This window comes from Branchiostoma floridae, chromosome 7 (assembly GCF_000003815.2).
Source record: "Branchiostoma floridae strain S238N-H82 chromosome 7, Bfl_VNyyK, whole genome shotgun sequence".
NCBI lineage: Eukaryota > Metazoa > Chordata > Leptocardii > Amphioxiformes > Branchiostomatidae > Branchiostoma > Branchiostoma floridae.
In genome coordinates, this window is record NC_049985.1 from 21,245,352 (window position 1) to 21,272,797 (window position 27,446).

Genomic DNA, 27,446 nt, shown 5'->3' on the forward strand with positions numbered 1-27,446 from the left:
TGTACACAGACAAGGTTGTATATATATATATATATATACATATATATATATATATATATATATATATATACAACCTTCTCTGTGTTCAAGTAACCTTCAAGTGAAGGTTGTATATATATATATATATATATATATATATATATATATATATATATACAACCTTCACTGTGTTCAAGTATATATATATATATATATATACTTGAACACATACAACCTTCACTGTGTTCAAGTAGGCTAATATATTCACAAATGCTTATATCTTACAACCAATAGTGTAAATGACATACTAGACCCAATATGTTGACTTATTCATACCTATAGATAATCCGTATATTATGTTAGCCCTTATTGTTATGTTAACTAGGTTGTTAAGCGTTATCCTATACGTCCCTGTTGTACTTGTGTAATACTAGTAGTTGTTTGCCATGCATTGTATCATGTACACTTGTCGTGCAATAAAGTTCTTAAAAAGCCGTGGTCACAAAGGTCGCAGTCCGTCGTACAATGAGGTCATAAGAGCATACCTGCGTCAACCGTAGTTAAATCACAATAAATCGGGGAGCCTCCTATAACGAAAATAGAGCTTAAATGGAATTTGAACATATTCAAAGTTTCTCCATCGTCGTACGATTTTTATTGCCCCATAGCAGACTTCATTACGGGGATTAATTTCTAATAATGACGTTAATGATTCATATATCTTTAGCATGTTGTGATGGTTTCAGTTTTCCCTGATACTATCAATGTTGACGGAAAGGGAAACTATATCAGTCGCAACTGTTCACAGTAGCAACAATACAACAGCACGCCCGTAGAAGAGCCCGCCTCCAAGGTAAGGTTTTCCACGTGGCAGATTCAGTATCACGCACATGCACGTTATGCTTGAAGGCTACATACACGTGGGTCCATAATTAGATCAGATCTCAGCTCTCCCGGTCTCGGGTCACTTAACCATAACCGTAACCATGGGGACAACCCCAACAGAAAGGCAGGCTTCACACGCTAAAAACATGTTTTGTTATGTGGGACCTGACGTGTGACATCTGTAAAACACGTCACGTACTTTGTGTCACAGGTGACGTGAATTAAGCACATATTATGGCATCATTTCCGTGTCAAAATATCGTATCTAAAAACGTACCTTAAAGTAGCGTAAATACGTCTACGATATACGTAATTTTACGTTTACGATATCGTCTCGGACCAAAAATATCGATATACGCAGCAATATGCACGTTGCTAAGTTATCGTTATAAGACGTACCTTAAACTATCGTCATCAGGTATACGATATCGCAATTCACACGATGTTTTTAAATGGTATCGTTCTGGCATGTACATTCTATGTCTGAATATCGTATCACAAAACGTGCGTTAAAGTAACGAAAAGACGTCTACCACATATGTATAAGATAGCGCCTTATAAGCGTCTATCGTAAGCGCCACATCGCAAGCTTAGACGATAGGCATGATAAGAAGATACGTCTGAGGTTAGAATTTTAAAATCAGACCGTTGGGGAAGATTAGGCAAGATTTTGGCTTCAGTACATGTTCCTGGGGAACAGGTATCCGCCTGTCTACTCAATACGGGACGTCTGAGGTTCAAAATTTAAAATCAGACCGTTAGGGAAGATTAGGCAAGATTTTGGCTTCAGTACATGTTCCTGGGGAACAGGTATCCGCCTGTCTACTCAATACGGGACGTCTGAGGTTCAAAATTTAAAATCAGACCGTTAGGGAAGATTAGGCAAGATTTTGGCTTCAGTACATGTTCCTGGGGAACAGGTATCCGCCTGTCTACTCAATACGGGACGTCTGAGGTTCAAAATTTAAATTTTTCATTGTGTTAAACACTATGTAGACTTGTTGTGTAGACATTTTGTTGAAAATAGCATGTTGTAAGCGCAAAAAATAAACCATGCTCGTTCCTTTTCAATAAAAGATGCGTTTGTAATGATGTTGTGTTGGAGTTTTATCAACTGTATTAAAGTTGAATATAAGTTCATACCAGACAGGGAAATCAGATGTTGGAGGGGTGAAGGATCGTTACCTCATTCTCACTGGTGATCTATATCGTCAACAACAAATACTTAAGTCGCGAAACCATATTGCCAGAGCCACTCCTCCCAGGGCCAGGCCAGGCACAGTTTAGTGTATTACCTAACTTTACACCAGATGTGTGATACTTGACGTCTGATAATTGTTGCTCATACAAAACAATGGCAAAGCTAGGTATAATGTGGGTAAGGCTTGTGGTCAATTTTTTGGTCACTTCGTCATCACTGTCCTTCCGACATGTCAGAGTCAAATGTTGCCTCCTTCACTGATAATTCCAGCAGTGCTCGGCCACAGAATGTCCCTCTCCCCGCATTGGAAGTTGATTAATGTTTAAAATCGCCAGTCAGTGCTCCCAAAAATAAAAAGACAGCACTCAGTGCTAGAAGTCGAATGAATTTAGATAATAACCCGACCACAACTGGCATGCTGGCATGGGCCATGGCCTGCTAAATTCCGTTACTACGACTACTGATAAAGAGTGTTTATTTGGAAGTCCATAGTCGAAGACTAATTGCAAGTACATGATAATAACAAACAAACGTATAGGACCAACATTCGGCTGGTATCCTGCAGGGTTCGAAATACCCGGTTACCCAATAGCCAGATAGCGCCGCACCGACCATAATTTGTTCGTTCAATGTTTATTTCGTTAACCTAGGCAGAAGCAAATGAGAAAATACCCGAGGTTTTAGAAAGAAAAAGCACTATAATAAAACTTCTGCCATAAGGATCGTATTCTATGGTTTCAAAAAGTATTACGAACCCTGATCCGTATTTCGTATCAGCCAGGATTGAGCCAGCAGTCACTGCGGGGGATGGTATTCAGGCTAATGACGAAAGGATTCGGAACGCAAAAGAAATACTCGTACGATATACTTATACGGGTAGGTCCACAGCTCACCATAATTCACTTTCACACGAGAAGCAGAATCAGCCGAAATGGCGATCAGAATGACTATTCTTTGTATGTACCTGGGTATTCGTAGCACATTCTAGACATTCTCACTGCGTGCCAGATATTTCTGCTCATTCATGGGGCCGTGCCGAATGAACATTATTCGGAATATATATTCTGATCTCATTCGATGGAGAACCAAAACGGCAAGCCACTTCAAATTCTGCCTGAATGTGGCCAAAAGAATAATGCAGTACAAATACCCAGAAATAGCCAAAAAATATTTTTTCAGAAGGCATTTGGCTCAATCCATTTGCGTCGTCAACATAATGTGAGTGGGAAGTTCTGTCTTGAAATGCAGTAATAGAAAATCCCGTATATCGTTGGCAATCCTATGATAACAATTCGTAGTTTAGCATTTGCAGTTAAATTATTCAGATCAAACGGTCGTTGCTATTTGAAACCGCTGATGTGATATCCCAGTGCAGACGGAGAACGCAAATTCGCCACTCCGTGCACACGTGTTGCGCTACTAGTGGTACCGGTTGTACAGATACGGCTGCTCTGAAACAGTAAGATGGTGAACACACCACCTAGCGATACAAAATTAAAATGCACTAATACCATCGTTCAGCAGTCAAACTACCCAAGGCGACCGTTTGCTCGCGCCGAGGTGCTAATGGCACTAATCCGCTCAGCACACCAGGGAGCACCGCAGAAACAGCGGGGTTCCATTTCCCGGTTCTGAATTGACCCAGTTCGTAATGATTTCTCTTACTTTTAATTGGGCGTACCTATATCCCTGGAGGTGACATCTGTTTGTTTATGTAAAACTGTTCAATGCAATACACCCTTGTAGGCGACCTATTGACCTACATCTAAAGACACCAGCTGTAACACACATGTATGTACCAGCCCTATAGGCTTCTGCAGTATATCGCAATTCATTAACTTTCCCTAAGTAATTATATTGAATAGATAGTGATTTACATAATTTGCATCTCATTATGTTTGAGTTTATTATGATCCACATTTAGCCTCCTCAGAAGCTATTCTTCCTGTGGTCATGGTCACATACATATTTACACATTACATACAGTTAAAAACATACAAAGTAATATACATAGCAGTTGTTACACAATTTCTCAGTCGATATTTACAGTCCAATTTTGCAGTCCAATACTTGCTAATTGCTGTTCCATAACTGTGACATTCTGTACAGGAAGCGTCTTTTCTGAGAGTTGGATTTTGGTTTCGGTAATCTGATCGTGTTCATTGAGCGTGTTCGGTAGTTGTGAATCTGAGACTGAAAGGTGATTTTGTCGTGCAGAGCTTTTGGTTGTTTGGTGAGTATTATTCTTTCGAAAGTGGCAAGGCTTTTCTGTTGAATTCTGTCCCTTACAGTCAGCCAGCCTGAGGTCTTCAGCATAGAGTCCACATAGATGTTGATAATCACCCCAAGTACCTACCTACCAAAAACAAAGAATATCCATCAACCCCCTCAGGAGTTATCCATCTAAAAAGTTACGAACTATAAGACCCACTGCAAGCTGCTAGGAGGCCCCAAATTACACCATTTACTCCTAGTCCCAACAGCTATCCACCATTTAAAAATCATGAACCTGGCACTTCTGGAAAATTTAGGCGCAAACTTTGATGCTCACTTGCAGTACCAAAACAAGTCGCCAGGACGCCCATTATCAAACTTGATCTTCCTTTTTGTGTCCCCTACCTATCAACCAAATATCATTAGCATCCATCAAGAACATCTCTAGTTATCTTGCATACAGACAAACGCACTTACATACAAAGCCAGCTACAGCACCATAGGTAAAAGGTAGCTAAACCATTCTCGCACATGACAATCCTTTCTACAACCGCTACACACCTGCCAAATATCGTGAAAATCGCCCAGCTGCATTTTGACTTATGCTTCCCGAAAAAACACAAAAAAAAGTACCAAGCTCGCTACCGTACCGTAGAAAAACGCCAGGTAACCCATTTTAGAACTAGGCATGCCTATCGACAACCGCTACACACCTGCAAAAATTCAAAAAGTTCCGACCCCAATTTCTTGACTTATATCCTGTTGACCTACATACAGACCCAAGTCGGCAAAAACATTATCTTCTTGGCGAAGATAAAAAGGAATGTTAGCCAAAGGTTGTTTGTTTTGTATATACGGTAACTGACCCATGCCGTAACACACAAGAGTACACGCTACAAACAAACCTGCCGTGTTTGGACGGATATATTTGATACATTCACACCTCGAAGGACCCCTAACATTTTCCATTGGTCTGGTTCGTTTAACTCGACCACGGAGCCTCCGTTTAACCCTATTCAGACGGGGAAGGGTCCTTTTGAGGCCTGCGCCAACTTTCATCTCGCGATCGCATAAAGTCAGAACGGCTTACGCTAGGGCAACCAAACTTATTAAGTTTTTTTTCTCTAAAATTTAGTTCACAACAATTTCACGAAGTGTAAAAAATTATCAATTTTTTCGTGTATTCATGGAAACCATTTATCGACAGGCATTTTTGACGGAAATCGCTAACTTCAGTTTTAACAGTGCATTTTTTCACGTTTATTTGCTACATTAGTGCTATTTTCTTACAAAAATAAAATATTATGATATTTAGAATATTTTTGTAATAAATATTGAATAAATTATGCTAATCTTTCAAATGGTATCTCAATTATGAATGGTATCTTTTTATGATGCTATTTTGACGTCATTGATAATGCTATTGGCAACACAAGTTGTAACAAACATTATAATTCTGTTATATGCACTTTCTGTTTTTGTAGGTTACTTTGAAATTGGGAATGCCCCTTTTTGTACGGTTCCAGCCAATACAGTCAAATTTATGACGCCATATTTACGTCATATTACGTTTTAATAGCGTCAAAATTTTATAACATTTAGGTATTATGTCTGATATGATCTGTCGTTTATGAGTTACAAGAGTCAGATGGAGTGGACCTCAAAAGAGCCTCCAGAGATGACCAAAAAAAGCCCGGTCTGAAAATGGTTAACGTAGTTTCACAGTGACGGCCCTAACCGTCTGAGCGAAGAAAGGAAAATCTACTCTCCAAGCAGAGGTTAGGTGTTAAGGTGTTAGGTGTTAAGTGCCTTCCCCAAATAAAGGGCACATCGTTAAAGCATGTGAAGGGACTTGAATCCAAGCCCCCTGAGCTCTGAGCCAAACAGTTAGCATCTCTTGCCATTCTCTTTCACAGGTGAAACGTTGCATCTATGTCTCTTTTTTACCGGTATGTACGTCCAGGGGTATTGATAATGATCTCATACTACTTGTCCCTTTGGTTAGAGACATTCAGCGCAGCACCAGGTTCTCTCAACCTCACATCGCTTAACAGTTCAATTGCCGGTTTCATATTCCTTCTACGGCAACAGTTTTTTTTCCCCGGACAGCAAAATTATGGAACTCTCTTAACGGCGTCTTTTTCCTCATGTCTACAACCTATTAGCCTTAAAAACAAATGTCCACCGCTATCTCCGTGCACAGTTTCCAACTTCTTAGTTTATTGCCTTGTAGTGGTCACGTGACCTTGCTTTGAACAATCTCGTTAGAAAAACAACAACATTAAAGCTAATGCGTGTACCCCTGTACAGCCGCCTTTTATCACCAGTAAGGTGTACTCACCACTAGTTGTAGTTGATCCGGTTGTAGATCCGGTTACGGCCTTCTGTCCAGGGCTACATCCTTCCAAGCAGCTCCCGTCTGCTGCCGTGTAGACACACACCGTGCACTGTTCGGCAGCAGGCCCCGTGCACACCGCCTGGCCGTCTCCACTCACGTCGGTACAAAGACTGCTGCACCCTGGATTATAAAAAAAAAGTTTTATGGGCAGACGTCACATTTGCGTTGCGAAGTGTAAAGCTCAAGGTGGGAACGAGTGTAGTGCCACCTAAAATCCTAAGATTCTTTTTTTTTTGGGGGGGGGGAGGTAGAAGGAACGGATAGGGTCTAAGCTTTAAAGTTCTACTTTTATGAAGCATTTGTTCCGCTCTGGAGTAAAATCAGCGCATTAGGACAGATTGAAGCTGCCTGATGTTATGGATAGATACAGAAAGAAATCTAGGGTCAAAGGTGTGGTTTCTTTTATACAGCGAGCATTTGTCGGAGAAGTGGGACCGCGTGGCACGATCGGGAGCGCGTTGGTCTCAGGCCCGAGAGGTCCCGGGTTCAAATCCGCTTGCCGTGTCACCGATCTTGTGCCCTTGGGAAAGGCACTTTACACGACTTTCCTTACCTAACTCAGGTGTAAATAAGTACATAGCTGCGGCTAGTGGCAGTGACAGGTCTTTGTTGTGATGACAGGCCATAGGGGCATGTTCGGGCATGACGCACCCGCCATGACACACGAGTCAGGGGTAGGAGGAACCCCTTGCATCCTTGGTCGGAAGTCCTAGGAGATGGAAACTCCAAATAATAAACCTGCATCTGCTAGGGCCGTCTTACGTGGCAAAACAGTTCTGTCCCTATAGGACTTAGTGCGCCAGTAGACGAGAGGGTGGAGAAGGAAGTGCACACCTCTCCTTCACCTTAAAAAGTCACGTGCAGGCCAGGCAGACTGGTCGTCTAATCAACCTTGTCTGCCTACCATTGATCTTCGGATACGAAGAAACAGCCATCATCATTTGTCGGACTAGTAAAGCACCCTGCTTTGTTTAAGTTGTTATGAACAAGATTTATGTGACTTTCTGGTATAGAAATTTCATTTTATTCAATCCTAAGGAGAGTAACCTTTTGATGTGTCTATTTGTGTGGTTACATGAGCATTGTCTGAATGTAAATTTAAAGTAAAGCCTACTTTTGCACACGCCGTTGTCGTCAAAGTGGGTGAGAGGACATGACGTCACACACGTCACCGTGCCGTCATCAGCGGGTTCCTCCATCCGCTTTATACCTAATAGAGATAACATATTAAGGGTACTGATGAGCATGGACTTTACACATGCTTTTACTCCCAAACATGGACATAAAATAATATTGCTTTTGACTTTTACATCCCTTACTAGTATGACCCTAATGGTGTCATGTAAGGGTAGCAAAGATGGAAAAGAAGATAACTTACATTGACAGTCGTTTAACCCAGAAGCTTGGACCATGTTTACTGGGCAGGCTGACACACACTCGAAATCCCCGACGGAGCCAGCGAGGTACGGGTAGGGGACCCTCAAGTTCAGGCACGTGATGCAGTCACGTGGGCTGTCAGATCCGGTCGTTCTACAGCCTAGTAAATTGAAACATAAGAAAGCAAAAATTAGAAGATCTCATATCCTGTGCGCTTGTTTATTGTATTTCTATAACAATATTGTACACATTAAGATTGTTAAGCTTTGCTATTCAGCCCTCGGATTGCAACACTGATTTTATTTTGTGGTATTAATTTTTTGATATTCTAAGTGGGATAATAAACCATTCTACAAGTTGCTTTAAGAACCAAACATCGTTATCGAAAAGGGTAGGTGTCCTTCCCAGTGTCAGTGGCGCAATCCTCACATTCAGCCTTTAGGCTACAGAATCTTCAATTAGTTATAGTTGGTAACCTCAAAACAAAGGAACACAAGAGAATCATCATTTTGGCCCAGTTTCTGCTTACCGACACATTCGTCGTGGCAGACTTGTACACATCTGTCACCCTCTTTGACTGTTCCGGCGCGGCAGACGATGTTCAGGTCCGTGGGTTTGAATGTCTGAGACACTCCCATCATCTTCACGGCGTGCTCGCCGCTGCCGAACGCGTAGAAGTGCAGAGACAGAATATCGTGGAACTGGTAGTCCAGCCAGACATGGCCGCGGTCCTGTTGGACGTACGTATAAAATTATAAAGATAACTGCGAACAGTAACTGACAAAAGGTAGTTGATGGTATACTTGTAGTGTATGTCCTTATTTCAAAATATACAGTTACTTGGATGTCATTGAAGAGTTGATATCTTCCGTTTGGGTTTTCCTGGATATCTAATCAAATGTTTGGGATGAACTTTCAGAATCTAAGAGAAGCAAACTCAAAAGATCCGTTTGAGGGTACTTTTTCACTATCTGTTTCAACCTGTTTCACATTTTAATTTGGTGAAAACTTGCCAAAATGTAACGCCTAACTTCCTCCACCTAGTTGCCATTTAGTTTGGTGGACAAACGAACTATCGATGCTTAAGTTTTTATAAATACAAGATACATCATGTACCTCATTATCTGGCGTCTTCCCGTATTGTACCGTTGTTGTGGACTCTTCCAAATCCTCCTCAACGCAGACAAAGTACGACTGGTAGAGCATGTCCGATCCCAGGCCTTTGGATCCTTTGCCAAGCTGCGTAACCGCCAAGCGCAAAGCCTGTACATGAACCCATTAATATAATAATAAACGATAGTCCGCAGGAAAAATTAAAATCCATAGTAGAGTAATTATGGTGTTATTCGTGTTAGTTGACTATTACCAGTTGTCATATCTGTTCAGGTATGAAGGAGAATTAATGTGATTTTATAAGAGGTTCAATTTTATCGAAGGAGTTAAAAGTTGGCACACAGGTTAAACTTTGGAACACCACAGAAAGTAAGAAAGAAGGAAGGAAAGAATGAAAGAAAGAAAGAAACAAACTTTAAGAAAGAAAGAAAGAAAGAAAGGAAGAAAGAGAGGAAGAAAGAAAGAAAGAAAGAAAGAAAGAAAGAAGGAAAGCAAAAAAGAAAGAAAGCAAGAAAGCAAGAAAGAAAGAAAGAAAGAAAGAAAGAAAGAAAGAAAGAAAGAAAGAAAGAAAGAAAGAAAGAAAGAAAGAAAGAAAGAAAGAAAGAAAGAAAGAAAGAAAGAAAGAAAAAAATGTCTTCTTTTAAGTACCTTATACACTGCTACCCCACTTGTAGAAATTTCTACTGTGACCCAGGTTTCATGGTCTTCAGGAACGCCGGAGAACACCACATAAATGTTGCCCCTTGATGCTGCCGTGAAGTGGATGCACTTTCCTCCGTCAGTTGGGTCGATGCGAAGTGCGTTGGACCATTGCAGGTTGCAGGGCATCTGTCCAGTGGAACTGAAAAAAAAGTAATTATTCAAAGTACGAAGGATTTGAATGGTATATAGAAGTGCATTTTCAGATATCATCTTTTTTTAATAAATTCTGCCTTTGATGGCTGTAACTGTTTTTGTTTACCTTTGCTGGTGGCTTAGCTGTTCCAGTAGTGACTTGTACTCAGCTCTGGCCACCACCATGCCGTTGACCCAGGCAGGCAGGTTCTGGATGACCGCTGATGACGCATCGAAGTCGTCTTGTGTCACGGTAAAGGTACCCGTGTTCTCGTCGTACGTCATAACCAGACCCCCGACACTAACCTAGGTGTCCAAAACATCGTGAAAAAAAGAATTAAAAGGCAGAGAAAAAACATCAAATCATGCTGGAGAAGAAACATCATCGCTTTACGACAATTGCAAGGACTTCTGTACAACTAAAAATGTGAGTATACCTTATGTTGAGTGATGTCACCACTATCGCCATTCTTGTGTGCATCAAACTCGTTCGGGGTATATCCAGGCCTGATGGTCAGCCAGCTATGAGATTTAGACCTATATTTTAAATTAAGAACGGCTCTGGCTATCAGGAAATGTGGAATATTATACGGCATGTTGAAAACGACTTTGAACTCTTGTCCGCTCATCATCTCCTGCCAGCTGGGTGCTCCAGCAGTAGACTCCTCAAGAATAGCCAACTCAGCAGTCTCACATCCGGGCTTTCCGGCCGGGATTTGGAAGTCGGAGGTCAGAAAGGGACCCTGAGATAAGATCAAGTGAAGTTATTGATGACATTTCTGTACAAGATAATCACAAAATGAAAATGAAAATGAAAATTATTGTACAGAAATATACAATCGAACAAAGTCTTCGTCGTTTCACAACCTTCTATTTATTCCTGTAAACGTTTTGGTGACTGTCACCTTCATCAGTACAAAATAAAACATACTAACGTTAACAGTGCGATATGAACTATACACTTAGTGCAATTCGAACTTGACCTATTGTGACGTAATTACTTGGCATGGAATGTTCTCGAACGTGATACGTTAATCATCCTTGCCACTTTGTGACGTAGTGGCAAGGATGCGGTCCCAAACATGGCTAAGTTTATACCCCCTTCGTCTCTGTTCATAACTGCTGCGGACTTTCTGATCCAGATGGCCTCAGTTTGCAGTTTACTGGTGACCCAACGTGTGTATTTGTTGTCCTCTCTGTCAATAACCTTTGCCCCCTCCTAATCTATTACACAGTTATTTCTTGCAATGTGGTCTGTCACCGCTGAATTGTGTTCTTCTTTCTCTGCTACCTTCTTCTGCGCTCTTGTGTACTTTCTTCCTTCAGCATGTGTAGCCTCCTTTCTGTGTTCTTCTAATCTAGTGCCAAATGTTCCTCCAGTCTCTCCGATATAAACTTTACTACAACTTTTACATGGTATTTTATACACACAATCTGTTTTTACAGCGTCTTCTAATTTGTCTTTGGGATGGACTAAAAGTCTTCTCAGGGTGGTTTTGGGTTTTACTGCTGTAGTGATCTTGTGTCGTCGGAATATCCTCTCTAGTGGCTCTGTAACTCCTTTTATGTATGGGAGTGTCACCATGCCTCTGGACTTTTCTTCTTGTTTCTTTTTCTCTGTATGCTTATGCTTTTTCCCCATTGTCTGTTGTGCGACTCGTTTGAAGGTCCACTCAGGGTACCCACATCTAGTCAATGCCTGCTTTATATGTTTTGTTTCTTGCTGTCTGTCTTCTTCTTCTGTTACAATCGCCGTGCATCTATTCATTAATGTGCGTATAACTCCCAGCTTCTGGTGGAGCGGGTGGTGTGATTTGAAGTTCAGATATTGGTCTGTGTGTGTTTCCTTTCTGTAGACTAGTAACTTCACTGTACCATCATCCTTCCTTATTAGCAGTGTGTCCAGAAATGGAAGTGTACCGTTTTGTTCTTCTTCGTACGTAAACTTTATGCTGCCTGTGGGGTCAACCGTGTTGAGATGAACTGTCAGGTCCTGTTGTACTCCCTTTTTTATTATTTCCATCACATCATCCACATAGCGTTTCCATAGTTTAGGTTTGCAGTTTACTGGTGCTGTAGTTATAGCCTGTTGTTCCAAACATTCCATGAACAGGTTGGCCAGTACTGGGGACACTGGGCTGCCCATAGCTGTACCAAATCTCTGCTGGTATATATTACCTCTGAATACGAAGTATGTGGTGGTAACAATGAAAGTGAGTAGTTCCATAATGTCGTCGACTCCTAGTTTTGTTCTGTGTTTCAGTTCCAGTTTCAGTTCAGGTAGCCATCTGGATCAGAAAGTCTGCAGCAGTTATGAACAGAGACGAAGGGGGGTATAAACTTGCTTGGGACCGCATCCTTGCCACTACGTCACAAAGTGGCAAGGATGATTAACGTATCACGTTCGAGAACATTCCATGTCAAGTAATACGTCACAATAGGTCAAGTTCGAATTGCACTAAGTGTATAGTTCATATCGCACTGTTAACGTTAGTATGTTTCATTTTGTACTGATGAAGGTGACAGACAGTCACCGAAACGTTTACAGGAATAAATAGAAGGTTGTGAAACGACGAAGACTTTGTTCGATTGATCTACCAACCTGATGAAACTATTTACGGAGAAATATACAATGTTCTTTTTTTCTACTCGCCGTGCGTTAACTTCAGTGCTTCGGACCAATCAAGTATCCTTTGCATTTGGCTATGAGGAAAAGTATTGTATTTTCTTGCCCTACCTCCTCTAGGTACACGGCAATGGCGCGCTTCAGAGCCAGTCGTCTCTCGGTGAGCGCCCTGGTAAGATCATCTTTCTCTTCAAAGTCGCAGTAGCGGATTTCTGACGTGGTTACGTTGCCGTCAGTCTTGTCTTCTACGTAATACTTGCGACCACTTCCGTCTTCAGACAAGGTTTTCCTGTACAACAAGGAAAGGGCGTTAAATTAGACTGGTCTTTACTATGTACTTTAGCAGAGGTTTCCATCTTTTGGGTGCAAAATGTATCACTTAGAGTTCACTATAGCATTTGAATTTATATGAAAGACGGATGAAATGATGCAAAAATTTTCTGTAAAAAAGTCTAACATTTCTACTAACAAACTCACCTTCCGAAGCAGCCGAAGTCCACGACTCCATGTGGAAAAAACGAGTCGTAGTTCATGTCCAGCAGGTCGGTAATCGGAAGCATCCTGAACTCGAAAGGTTTGGGAAACTCTTCAATAGATTCTAGCCAGTCTTTCAGGGAATTCCCGAATGACGTGGTGTAGAACTCGGTGATGACCGCAGCGATCTTCTGGTCACCTCCCTGAACCTCCATGACCTCATTGCTGTAGTCGGTCTGAGACCTAAAATATTGACGTACAGATAATATGGTTAGTGGAAAATTGAAAGCGATCTCGATCCTGTTCATTACGCTGATGAAAGACCATTCTAGCACTGGTTGTGACAAAGAACATAGATGCACTTTACATCACCAGGGAAATTTTCTTCGCTGTTTTCGACAAGGATAATGAATAACGTCTTGTTCTAAGGGCTATGATCCTCTTGCGAATAAGTTGTGTTCCTTGTCAGAGATCAGGAATACTAGTAACTCACAGGGCTGCTTGTTCACTAAGGGAATCTTCTGAAGACGTTTCGCTGTTCCCTTGGCTGCTGGAACTGCTGCTCTCTTCAGTTGACTCTGAGTCGTGCCAAAAGCTGCTGGACTTGGTCTGGGTCTGTTGTGCGGAGTAGGTGCTGAAGAGCTTGTGGAAGTCTTTCTGGGCTGCCTTTGCAAAGCTCTCCTGTGAATCTGTCTCACTTGCTTCGCGGGTTTTTATAATTTTGAGTTGTCCTCCGAACTTGGCAGATGTGATGTAGTGGGTTCCCCAACGTAGGATGAATTTTTCTGGCAGGACAGAGGTATTCTCTAAATCAGCTGGCAATCACGTACACACGCACACACACACACACACACACACACAAAAAAAAAAAAAAACGCGCGTGAGAAGGCCCCCGGTCGCACTAATAGCTCCCCTGCGCCAGACCTAACAGCTCCACGCGCCTTTAAAGCAGACTTGATTATTTAGTCCATTTATTTAGTACAGATTTTGTTTTTACTTATTTAAACGTGCTAGTTGAAATAAACGTGCTAATGTATTTTTTCATGTGTTAACCCTTTTTTTTACCAGCCAGTAAGTATTCTTGAAACTCTCTCTGGTATAATAAAGGGATAAGACCCCCACTATCCCATCTTTTTGCCAGTAAGGAATTCTTGAAACTCTCTCTTGTATAATAAAGGGATAAGACCCCCACTATCCCATCTTTTTGCCAGTAAGTTATTCTTGAAACTCTCTCTGGTATAATAAAGGGATAAGACCCCCACTATCCCATCTTTTTGCCAGTAAGGAATTCTTGAAACTCTCTCTGGTATAATAAAGGGATAAGACCCCCACTATCCCATCTTTTTGCCAGTAAGTAATTCTTGAAACTCTCTCTGGTATAATAAAGGGATAAGACCCCCACTATCCCATCTTTTTGCCAGTAAGTAATTCTTGAAACTCTCTCTGGTATAATAAAGGTATAAGACCCCCACTATCCCATCTTTTTGCCAGTAAGGAATTCTTGAAACTCTCTCTGGTATAATAAAGGGATAAGCATTACGATTTAGCAGGCAACTTGCTATGACATACTCAATAACAAACGTTCTCTATCTGTCTATATTGTCTAAGTAATTAGGATCGCGGGGAAATACTTATGCAGTGGTTTTATATTCTTGGCAGCCAGTTGGAAACTACACAGCGACTCGGGGCCTACCGTATGAGACGGACATAACACTCGCCTTTGGCGGTGTAGTGCTTTAGTTTCGTGATCAGGAAACTACATAGCGTATACAGTAACTTACTTTTAGTTTAGATTTCAAGTGCATTGCATTACGATGTTTCGTGAAGACATTTATATGACGTCCGGAGCACAACACCTACAGCACTACTGTAACACGTAAATAAACTGCGTTGTACTACCTCCCATACCACCTCTCTGTCCCTCCGCCGTGGTGATGCGGTCCAAATGATCAACTTCTCTCAGGATGAAAGACGTGCGATAAAATATCCTCCTGGTGAGGAGCACTAGTTAAATCAACATGAGGCCCCTCTTGGCAGGGGAAATCAATAACATTAAGACATGGAAAGATGTCAGAGTCGGGCCCCTCTTGGCAGGGGAAAGTACTAGCATCGATACGAATACTATGACTAAAAGTCTTAAGGAACGGGCGGTCATTCACGGTAGATGGTCCAATGTCAAGGTTTTCACATACCTCAGGGCAGTCCGTGTTACGGGGATTTAGTCAGTCTTTAGTACTGTCCTCTTTCTTGGTCGTGGTCTTCTCACCACGTCGTCGACAGGTGGACTTGGCATGTTTATACTTTTGTCCCGTAGTGTCCAAGCAGTACGAGCAGAAGTGGGCGTAACGGCACGAGGTGGAAGAACACTCCCCTTTGTTGTACTTGTAACAGGTCCTGACGGTTGTTCTCGGCTTACCCGTAGTGTTGTTGTTGCCCTTGAGGTTGTCGGGGTCGCCGTCAAAATAGTAGTCCTTGAGTTCCGTCCAGTCGTTGTTCCACTTCGTGGGGTCGCGGAGGGCCTGGTTGATGGCCGCGTGGTGAAAGGCCCTGACGACCGGCCAGCGATAACGTGCCAGCCGGTGGCAGGCGAACTGAAGAAGGGCCATTCGTCCCCTGGCTTCCCAGGTCGGGAGGTTGGGCGACAGGAGCAACCCCATGCTGCCGCTGAGGAACTCCTCGGCCGAGAGGTCTTCATACTTCGGGGCCTCTGCGGACTGACTGTTGAAGACAAAGTTCTCGGGAGACAAAACCTTTGTCTTACCTTTAGCGGGAGCTTTTTTGCTGTCCGGGGTGACGAACTCGAGGTCTGGGTAGTTCTCGTTCACCTTTGTGACGAGCTCCTTGTTCATTCGTAGGTGGTCTAGGGTCAGGTCGCCGGGGCCCAGGTGGAGAGCCGCGCCGAGCGTAGCCGCCTCCTCCGCCGACGTGGATACTTTGGGGCCGGTCTGCTTCGCCTCGCCTGACGGGGGGGTTGGACCGCTTGATTTTAGAGCCCCTAGTCTCTTCTCAAGAGCTGCCACCTCGTTTCTAAGCTCCGCTTCTGCGATGGCCTTCTCCAACTCCGCCTTGCGCTGTTCCAGGACGTCCATCGCAGACTTAGGATTGGGGTCCTCGAGCTCGATGGGCTGCTTGTCTGCCGGCGGATCCTTGGCAACCCCCTGGCAGTGCTTGCCGTATTGGCCCGCCTTGTGACAAGACAGCGGCTCGCCACAACCGGAGCACTTCTTCACTCTTTTCGGTGTCCTCCCCATGATTAAGGTGGAAGGAGGAAGGGAAGAACGGAGGTGACTGAGAAGAAATTGCGGAGACTCTCTGATGCAGCCTGCTCCCTAAGATCTGATGGCGGGAGTGAGTGGGGATCCCACGTGTAGGTTAGACCCTGAGAGCGACTGCATCCAATTAACAACTTTGATCCCGGGGGGGCCCAAAGATCCACTGTTTAACGTGTTCGAGGCACCTCCTCGAGCACGGGACCCCCGTTTTACGTCCCTCCTGGAAGACGATTTCTTGGAAAGCTTCGTGAGGCTACAGCAATCCGGACGTCCTTGGTTGGTCTCCCATCCAAGCACTGTCGGGACCGCGCGTTGCTTAACTTCCGAGATCGAGGGATCGGGTGTACCAACGCGCCACGCGGCCGTATCGCACACGCCGGATAATTGCACGAAATTCGCTGGCAAATTGGGTGTGCAATTAAGCGGCTTCCACCTGTAAACGTATTTAAGTTCGCGGGGATTAAATTTCACGGTAGTGGGGAAAATGACTTTTCGTGGTGGTTTTAGGTTTTAAGTCCGCGGTAGCACCATTCACTGCCACCGCGAAAACCGCGAACATTAAACCATCGCGATCGTTTCTGCATTTGCAGTAGTTAGCCGATGAGACTTAGTTTCTGTGTACCAAGACCGCCCAACGTTGGGCATCTATTATCCCTCTCACTCACTCACTCACTCACTCACTCACTCACTCACTCAGGTCCGTATGCTCCGGGATGGAGCGTAGCGCCTGCACACACGGATCTCCACGTAGGTCTGTTGAGGGCCAGCACCCAGGCGGTGGTAAGGTCGAGGCCAGCAGCCCTCAGGTCGTCCTTCAGTTGTTCTTGCCAGGTATGCCTGGGACGGCCCTTGGGGCGGGACCAGTTGGGTGGGATCGGTTCCCTCAGAAGGGCAGCTGTTTCCAGAGGTGGCTCCGTCCTGGCAATGTGACCAAACAGCCGTAGACGGGCCTGGCGCACCTTGTTGGACAGTTAGGGTTGACTGGTGGTCTCGCGCAGGGTGGCATTGGATGCATTGGATCTATTATCCCCATGTGTCCTAAATGATTATTGCAACACGAAAGGGTGTCCGTCATGGTGAACAGATAAAATCTGAAACCAGGAAACTGGAATCCACAGCTGTCTTTCTGTTTTCCTTTGAGTTTGTCTCAATTAGGGACTGGTCGATATTTAGCTGGCGGGGGGTCCCTAGGCCCTCCCCCCGGAGGAGATGTCTTGGTTCTGTGGTATTGGGGAGGGGGGCGCCGAAGCGTAAGGACGATTATCCCTTTATTATACCAGAGAGAGTTTCAAGAATTCCTTACTGGCAAAAAGATGGGATAGTGGGGGTCTTATCCCTTTATTATACCAGAGAGAGTTTCAAGAATTCCTTACTGGCAAAAAGATGGGATAGTGGGGGTCTTATCCTTTTATTATACCAGAGAGAGTTTCGAGAATTCCTTACTGGCAAAAAGATGGGATAGTGGGGGTCTTATCCCTTTATTATACCAGAGAGTGTTTCAAGAATTCCTTACTGGCAAAAAGATGGGATAGTGGGGGTCTTATCCCTTTATTATACCAGAGAGAGTTTCAAGAATTCCTTACTGGCAAAAAGATGGGATAGTGGGGGTCTTATCCCTTTATTATACCAGAGAGTGTTTCAAGAATTCCTTACTGGCAAAAAGATGGGATAGTGGGGGTCTTATCCCTTTATTATACCAGAGAGAGTTTCAAGAATTCCTTACTGGCAAAAAGATGGGATAGTGGGGGTCTTATCCCTTTATTATACCAGAGAGAGTTTCAAGAATTCCTTACTGGCCAAAAGATGCGATAGTGCGCGGTCTTATCCCTTTATTTATACAGGAGAGAGTTTTCAAGAATTCCTTACTGGCAAAAAGATGGGATAGTGGGGGTCTTATCCCTTTATTATACCAGAGAGAGTTTCAAGAATTCGTTACTGGCAAAAAGATAGGATAGTGGGGGTCGTATCCCTTTATTATACCAGAGAGAGTTTCAAGAATTCCTTACTGGCAAAAAGATGGGATAGTGGGGGTCTTATCCCTTTATTATACCAGAGAGAGTTTTAAGAATTACTTCCTGGCAAAAAGATGGGATAGTGGGGGTCTTATCCCTTTATTATACCAGAGAGAGTTCAAGAATTCGTTACTGGCAAAAAGATAGGATAGTGGGGGTCGTATCCCTTTATTATACCAGAGAGAGTTTCAAGAATTCCTTACTGGCAAAAAGATGGGATAGTGGGGGTCTTATCCCTTTATTATACCAGAGAGAGTTTTAAGAATTACTTCCTGGCAAAAAGATGGGATAGTGGGGGTCTTATCCCTTTATTATACAAGAGAGAGTTTCAAGAATTCCTTACTGGCAAAAAGATGGGATTATGGGGGTCTTATCCCTTTATTATACAAGAGAGAGTTTCAAGAATTCCTTACTGGCAAAAAGATGGGATAGTGGGGGTCTTATCCCTTTATTATACCAGAGAGAGTTTCAAGAATTCCTTACTGGCAAAAAGATGGGATAGTGGGGGTCTTATCCCTTTATTATACCAGAGAGAGTTTCAAGAATTCCTTACTGGCAAAAAGATGGGATAGTGGGGGTCTTATCCCTTTATTATACCAGAGAGAGTTTCAAGAATTCCATTTTCAAGAATATAGGTATATAAATACTGATATATTTACTGGTATAAAATGGGTTTAAGGTTTGTACCCTATGTTAGCACAACTCTATGTAGATAGCACGTGTTTCTAAAATATTTCTTTTAAGGGCTAAAAAAATGGGATAAAAACCCGTACTCTTTAAAGACTACAGTTGGTTCAGTTAACCATCGATGTCATGAGAAATCTTAGTCCGCTATGCTGACGCCATGGTAAACGCAAACACATGGTTGCACTTTTAGCTCACACACACATACGCACACACACACACACACACACACACACACACACACACACACGCACGCACACACACACATACACACACACACACACACACACACACCTGTCAACTTTCCTCCCTATATGCCACTCGCCAAATTGAGTTTGAGCTGACCCGTTTGTCGCATTCAATGAAAATTACTTCCCCGACTTTGATATTTCACTATTCATAACAGACTGCCGAAGACTGGCGCAGACGACTTTCAAAGGCACCTCTCCGAACCAAATTCCAACATCTTTGATTAATTGCTCACGATTTACTCCCCGTCATGATTGAGATACGTTGATGATATTATTAATTGCAATGTGTGACATGGACAATACAATAAATAGATGTGGATATAGGAGGGGGCAGATAAAAACTGTGTCACTCACGGAATTCCCTGTCCGCTCCAATGGCAAAATATGTTCCCGGAAGATTCAGGAAGTCACGCAGAAATGCCAGGTTCAAATTCTCGGGGCCAACGAAGTCCAGAAACATTTCGTACCTGGTAGGAATGGAAAAAAAAGCCAAGATAACTTTTGTATTTCATGAAGTATTCTATGGAAATAATGCTTCATTTTATAGAACAAAATACTTCATCTTGTCAGTTTCTTGAACGAATTAAATCATTTCAACGTTCTCCTCAGAAATGGTTTGACCACTTCAACATGATAGTCTTGGAGGACAAACCAGCAAAAAACTTTCTCAAAGCACACCCCATAATTGGCCTGATGTCTCTTCATCATTTTGATTTGATGTCCTGTGGCGCAGGTGGGATACCATGCTTCTAGAGATCTTTATGAAAGTATATTAGAAATTAGGCAATGATGAGTGGTAAACTCTCCATCTTCATGGCTACCTTGTCCCTCCAACGACCTGGAGGTCAATGGACGAGGTAGGTAGATAGGTAGGTAATCTTGCTCACCTGAAGACGTTCAGTTCCACCATGGCCATGAATGTGCGAGTGGAGGTCTCCGTAAGTTGAGCGCTTGCAAAGGAACTGGCGTCGAAGCTGGACGTTTCTGAGTCAACACCTGCTTGACTTGACCTGCCACCTCCTGCCGAATAGATCAACCCGAAGGGACCCCCTCCTGCCAGATGTCCCTGGGCCTTGTTCATCTCCTGCTGAAAGATAGACTTGGCTGACGTCACGGCAGACTTGTCTTCCAGGTACGACCGGTATTCTTCCAAGGAGAAGAAGGTGTAGCTCTCCATGTCGGTGTCATATATCCCCTGCACTGTCATGATGTCGGGCACGTGGAACTCCTTGTAACTGAAATGACATACCAAGGTCATGTTTTTGTCCGTGTTCATGTGTGTGTCCGTCTGTTTGTCAATACGATAGCTCCATTATGCCTGGATTGATTGTCTTGATATTTAGTATGTGGATAGGTCTTGATTCGGCCATAAGTGATTGAATCTTAGATCCTCTAGTTTCTACGGTTCTGTCTCGTTTGTGAATGCCTCGTGTCCGTGGCGTACGGTACGTGGGGTGAAAATAATAATCATAATGATCAACAACAACAGTGCAACAATCGCCATCTTTTTTTGTCTTCCTACCCTTGCAGACCATTGCAGGCTCGCTGGATGAGGCTCTTCTTCCTGGACTGAGTGGAGTATTCACCTCGGCCGTCAAACCCCGTTCCCAGGAAAAGTGCTCCGTCAATGATATTCTGCAAGTTAGGCAAACTTCGTCACCGGGTTTCTTTTTAGGCCTTAGTCCATAAGAATATTCTGCAGATCCTCGATATGATATAAATAGTATCAGCACCTTATCATCGGATTTTTCTTATTTATTAAGAATTCACAGACAGATACCCGTGAGGTGCCGGCAACAGATATTTTACTCTAAAGGGCAGGTACATCACTACGTACAAATACAGAAGCTGATGTGTTACACCGAAGGGTTGTTAAACCGGCTTTACAGAGTCAGATAGAAAAGTTGGTATGTTACTTCGAAGGGTTGTTATATTGACTATACCTGTGAGATACAGGTACAAAAGTTGGTGTCTTACTAAAAAATGCAAAGGCAGATATACCAGCTCTTACAGATACAGGGTCCTGGTGGATCTTATACTGTGCGGATTACATCATACAGCTGATAAACACAATATCAATCAACAAAATTCTATGAATTAAATTACTTATAACTTTTATAAATCATCTCTCTAAGACTGTGGAAGAGCTTATGCTTACAGCACAGGCTTCTATCGACACAAAAGCCTCGTAACACGGGTCTCCCTCAGCATAGTTGGAACCGAAGCAACCGTTCATCAGTAAGGGCCCAGCCCCACTAGGAAAAAGCGCTGGTGACATGCCGTCAGAACTGTCATCTTCTCCATCCCTGTAAAATAAAGTCTGGAAAAATTCATACCAGGTGTAGTGTGGGACAGAACCGGCATTTCTCCTGTCACGTATCAGATAAGGACACATACATTTCACACGCAAAAATAACGAAAAATAACTATAATGTCGGTAGAATGGGGCTCGGACGGGGAGCGATATCGACTTCCAATATAATCTTTGACCCGTTGTTGACTTCACTCAAACGGAAATTCGATAGCAGTAGGGCCAGAGAGGCAAAGCAGAGTGCGTGATTCATGCAAAATTTCAGTGAGTCTAATAATAATGTTTCAGTTTGATATTTTTCTTAAGATTTCTAACGTTGCGTTGAGTTGAGTTGAGTTTATTATGATCCACATTTAACCTCCTCAGAGGCTATTCTTCCTGTGGTCATGGTCACATACATATTTACACATTACATACAGTTAAAAACATACAAAGTAATATATATAGCAGTTGTAACACAATTTCTCATCGTCGATATTTACAGTCCAATTTTGCAGTCCAATACTTGCTAGTTGCTGTTCCATAACTGTGACATCCTGTACAGGAAGCGTCTTTTCTGAGAGTTGGATTTTGGTTTCGGTAGTCTGATCGTGTTCATTAAGCGTGTTCGGTAGTTGTGAATCTGAGACTGAAAGGTGATTTTGTCGTGCAGAGCGTTAACGATTCCTTGTGTGATACAACAAATTGGCTCACTACATCAGAGGTTAACCGTTTTGATTTTTAAAATAAAACTCGGAAAGGCACCTTCTCTTACATATTCGTTACTTGCTGATTAGCACAATTTGAAGGATGTCATCATATGGTACATTTAATTTTCAACAATGTATGAATATCATTCATTTTTGCTGATGATCTATTGTGCAGCACCAATAGTATTTATTTTGTCACTGAGTAATCATATTGTTGAACTTGGATCAAGTTTAAGACATGGGTTTAACGTCTGGCCACAGACTGCAAGATGCAGAAGAGTCAGGAGTAGCTCAAGGGAGGGGTTCCTCAGAGAGAGTAACAATGCCCTGCCATGACTGACTGACTTAAAGTCTGAAACACAACGTATTATTAAACACTACAAACCCATCTTCTTCCCGGTCAAAGCGAAGGCGAAGTTCGTAACCTGCCGGTGAGAAGGTGTCTCCAGTGTTAGTGCCTCTGCCGTGAATAAGCTGTACCCGGGCCTGAGAGAGTTCAGAGATAGAGCGACTTCAAGTAAATAATGTACCTTTTACATGGAAATCCGATTTCGTATAAAAGTGCATTAAACAAGTGCTTTTAAAAAAGCTGGCATTTTGCCAAGGTTTGCGTGTGTGAATGTTTTTTTTCTAGTTATTAGAATGCCATATAAATAGAACAGAATAAAAAACCTGATATGGGCGCATGGGGAGATTCACAAATATGCAAATGAGTTATGTCCTGGAATATGAATATGTTTCCTGAAACTTTTTGTTATCCAGTATGCAGTTTTTTTTCGAGAAAATCAGTTTGTTCTTGTGTAATTCTGTGATATAGATGTTGTATGGGCATTTTATGGAAAGTTAGAAAGAAACATATACGCAGAGTATCGCACGTCTCACGGTTCGTTCATTCAAACATCCCAACTGCGGAAAAATGCAGTAGAACAGGTGCAAAGGTGAGTTTTAATGTTCTGTACAAAAGTATTGTTCATTAGTATTTTAAGGCCATACCAATTTAATTTGTTGGTTCTCGGATTTTTTCAGAAAAAAGTTGAAGCGACAGGGCGAAAAAAAAAAAAAAAACTTGCAACAACTCTGGGTTCAGTCAGGTCCAAAGTTTCAGGTTCGTAATTCCAGACTTGAGCCAATGGTATATAATGATAATAATTGTATACATGTATGTGTGGTAGATCCAGTTACACTTACATGCAAAATTTGCATTTTGTCATACACTTTACGTGGAATTTTAGCAATACAAATGGAAAATTATGTGCAATCAGTATTGCTTAAGTATTCACAGTAACATTGCTGTAATAATGCTTAGTAATAAAGACAAAAACATAGAGTATTTCAACACACACAACTTTTAAAAACCTTTAAGAAGGTTGAAAAACTTTTTCAGCATGGTATAATGTCTAATGTAGCAACAAGAACAATAAATTGACTTAATTTCACCCCAAAGAATAGATAGTGCCTGAAACATCATTGTATTCTCTTTGTGAAAGCTGCAGTTTGAATAAAAATCGCTTGAGGGCGTTAGTGTACTCATTCCATATTAATGAAGCCATTTCCAAATATGGCAGCATTGGCCAAGCCATTTCCAAATATGGCAGCATTGGCCAAGCCATTTCCAAATATGGCAGCTGCCATTTTGTTTGTCCCACTGCAACATTTTCGTCTTTTTCAAGCACAAATTTAACGATCTATGGGTGGTTTTCGATGATTTACAACATAAAGGAGAACATAAGCAGGTGATAGTTATTTTGCAAGTCCAGTACTAGTTTCAGAAGTTCTTTCATTTTCAACTGAACCAAAGTTTGTTTCAAGTCCAGCAACTTGCGTTACCGTAACGTTACAGGGATTTTTTTTTGATTTTTTTTTTTTTTAAATTGGGAAAAATAGAAGCGGCGATTCCGAGAACCAACAAATTAAATTGGTATGGCCTAATGGATGTAAAAATTAGTATTTTAATGGATGTAAAAAAGAAAAAAAAAAGTTGAAAAAATACCTCCCCGGATTCGAACCGGGTGCATTAGTTTAGAATGCATAAATTTCACCACTGCGCTAATGCGACCATGTTGAAAAAATGCCCGTTTTAGAAGGTATACAAATGTTTGGCATGAATTGAACAGGTCCGTTCATCTCAACATCACAACGGCCACTACTCTGGCCTCAGAGCATTTTGCCGCTAAGGCGGCAAAATGCAAAAAGCTACGGCCGCGTGGCGCGTTGTTACACCTCGATCTCGGAAGTTAAGCAACGCGCGGTCCGGACAGTACTTGGATGGGGGACCAACCAAGGACTGACCGGATTGCTGTAGCCTCACGAAGCTTTCCACGAAATCGTCTTCCGGGAGGGACGTAAAACGGGGGTCCCGTGCTCGAGGAGGTGCCTCGACCACGTTAGACAGCCTCATTACCCACACTTTGGGTACCTACTGCTGGAAAATACACCCGATATTATTAATGCGTATCAATCCACGATTTTAACTTACTTGTAGTAGAATGGGTCATCCACAATCACAAACAAGTGACCGTAGGTAACATACTCCACGACGTATTTATGGTTTCCGCCGCATCAGTTGCAAAATATATATTATGCCGATGACACATCTATAACGACAACGAGGAAAGACAACGAAGCTCTGATATTACTGATAAGCTTCCCAAGACAAGGTATGTACTTTTTTATTATAACACTGGCACTGACCAACCCAATGTGCTAGGAAGCCAGAGTCTAAAATCTGGTTAGGGATTCCTCTGTCTCGACAGCTGTTCTATAGAGAACACATAACCATATATCTGTTTGGAGATAAGCCAATTACCAAAACGCCAAACCACGTGGCCTGTTCCACAATACAAGGAATATAGGGGTGATTTCTGAAATTCTTGCATCGATTATAAAAACAGCTACCGCGAAAAAAATAACGTGCATCATCGCGCAACTGCGTGCAAACGATATGCCAAACTACATCAAAAGGGCATAGATGAATAATATTCAAGGACATTGCATGAACTCTTTCTGTGGTCCTTATTAACAAACATATAACTGAACAAAACTTCATGACACACAAGAAAATAACATAAACATAGAATTTGCAAGTGATAAAAGATGAGGCTACTTGAAATCCATATCAAATGTAAACAAATACATATTTTTAATTACTTTTTTTTCTATCATACAGGAGAGTGTCAAAACAATGTTTTCCCCTGAATTTGAAGATGTGGAGAAAAAAAAAATCAACCATGACGTTTAATGCCAGGTATGTGACAATATGCTTTTCGGTTCCTTACAACTAAACAGCTTTTGCCGTATAAGACACAATAACAGCATCCTCTTACCTCTTCAACATCGTCACCGACGCTGGACAGGAGGTCTCCACCTCGCGCCAGAACGTTCTGAAATTCCTCGTCCGCCAAGTCAAACTGTCCGGAAAAGTAGTCCTCCAGGGCACTGACAACCTTACAAATACCAAAACTAATCATTATTTCACGTTTACCAGAACCTCGTTGTATTCTGGAAAATAACACCGCATTCTTAATCAGACCTAGCTTTTTTGTCATCCCAGGACGAGGGTGGGCTTCTGATTCTTGTAATTCTTAAACGACTTATTATGGCCACCAATTTTTTTTAGAGAATGATGAAGACATAATATCTAAATATTTTAGGAAATATGACGTAATATGACGTATCATGACGTAATTGTTTTTCTAATTTTTTTAAGCTTTATTGAAAATTGAGAATAAAATTACACACATTGCGACATCTACATGTATAGCTTCATGACTACTTATCCAATTACAGCAGATACATAACTATAAAACTTAACAATTGGCTCTCGAAATCATAGACGTTGCTACATTTACAATTACATGTACGTACAGCTTCATGACTATATCTCCGACTACAATAGATACATAACTATAAAACTTTACAATTGGCTCTCGAAATCATAGACACTTACATCAGTTTGAAACCACTAACAGTACCTTAAGCATACTCTAGTAGCATATGTTTTACGGCATGGAATATGGGGTAGGTATTGCTAATGGCGGTGCAGAAAAGGTAATATTTGGCCTGTAGGATACACCTGTTCAAAGTTTTATTGTTTTGAAGGTGGGACAAGTGACAATAAATAATTTCATTGTTGGTAAGACCTGTGGGATGCTGATGTCCTTTTCCCCACCAGTCAGTGAACTCTTTCCAGAAAGTTTTGACGGTGTGGCATTCCGCGAATAGATGTACTACTGTCTGCTTTTCTTCGCAACATGAGCATTGGTCAGAGTCTTTAATTTTTATCTTTTTTTAAATATGCATTGGTGGTTAAGAACTTGTGTATAATTTTGTACTGAAAGTACTGAATTTTGGTTTATTGTGAGCATATGTATGGTAGCATATATACTTTTTCTATGTCCTCTTCATTCTGTTAACATCGAGTAATTTCTTGATCACGTCTTTAACTTTCATCTTAGCTTGTTCCCACGTTTCTCCTTTTCTCTTCTTTGATGCCATCAAAGATCAGATGGTTTTGTCTTGATTGGTTATCGAACTAGTCAAGTTTTTTGGCGAGATCTGTGGACACGTCGTCGTTGCGCGATGCAATATCTCGTTCTAACTGCTTTATCTTCAGAATCTCTAGATGTCTATCCTTGTCGGCATTCAGGTCTTTCAGTTGATCCTGGGAAAACTGTAAGCTGGGTTTCAAATCCTGCTTTTCTCGCACTAGGTTGTCCATTCTTTGGTTAGTAGAGTCAGTAATTATTTGCATGATAGATCGAAAGTTCTGTTCTTGCCTGTCTAAAAGGTCCTTGTAGTATAGTTTCTGTTGGTTTCTGTTCCTTCATGAAAGTAACACTGAAAATTCCTCATCTGGATTGGCATTATTCTTTTTAGGAGGCATCTTGATGGAATCTTAGGTATCTTCTCCGGTATTGTTCCTATGTCCGCACACCTGGGCGGATGCGTAATTGCGTGTGAGTGGGTGGGGGGCGTTCTGAAAAAGACAATCAGAAAGCCCGGCAACCAACTGTGTTCAATAAAAACCGGAGTAAATCAACGATATGGTGGCAGTATAAGAAATCCCTAGAAACAGGAAGGAAACCTACCGGCAAGGGCTCCAAAAGAAAGAGCCCGCTACGGTTGAA

At 42.2% G+C, this 27,446-nt stretch overlaps 1 protein-coding gene across 1 annotated transcript in view; it reads right to left on the reverse strand.

The window, feature by feature from the left end:
* Window positions 1-1,796: 1,796 nt before the first annotated feature.
* The window catches only part of LOC118420163, a 40,185-nt gene continuing 14,535 nt past the window's right edge, over window positions 1,797-27,446 (reverse strand). The window contains exons 3-20 of the mRNA XM_035826874.1: window positions 25,644-25,763; window positions 22,706-22,806; window positions 21,479-21,626; window positions 20,843-20,955; window positions 20,208-20,555; window positions 19,675-19,787; window positions 13,595-13,886; window positions 13,105-13,344; window positions 12,739-12,916; window positions 10,439-10,744; window positions 10,129-10,307; window positions 9,816-10,008; window positions 9,171-9,317; window positions 8,584-8,785; window positions 8,056-8,214; window positions 7,792-7,887; window positions 6,580-6,797; window positions 1,797-1,814 (exon numbers count right to left, since the gene is read on the reverse strand). Of these exons, the coding sequence (XP_035682767.1) occupies window positions 1,797-1,814; window positions 6,580-6,797; window positions 7,792-7,887; window positions 8,056-8,214; window positions 8,584-8,785; window positions 9,171-9,317; window positions 9,816-10,008; window positions 10,129-10,307; window positions 10,439-10,744; window positions 12,739-12,916; window positions 13,105-13,344; window positions 13,595-13,886; window positions 19,675-19,787; window positions 20,208-20,555; window positions 20,843-20,955; window positions 21,479-21,626; window positions 22,706-22,806; window positions 25,644-25,763 (3,171 nt within the window). The remainder of the gene's footprint in view (window positions 1,815-6,579; window positions 6,798-7,791; window positions 7,888-8,055; window positions 8,215-8,583; window positions 8,786-9,170; window positions 9,318-9,815; window positions 10,009-10,128; window positions 10,308-10,438; window positions 10,745-12,738; window positions 12,917-13,104; window positions 13,345-13,594; window positions 13,887-19,674; window positions 19,788-20,207; window positions 20,556-20,842; window positions 20,956-21,478; window positions 21,627-22,705; window positions 22,807-25,643; window positions 25,764-27,446) is intronic.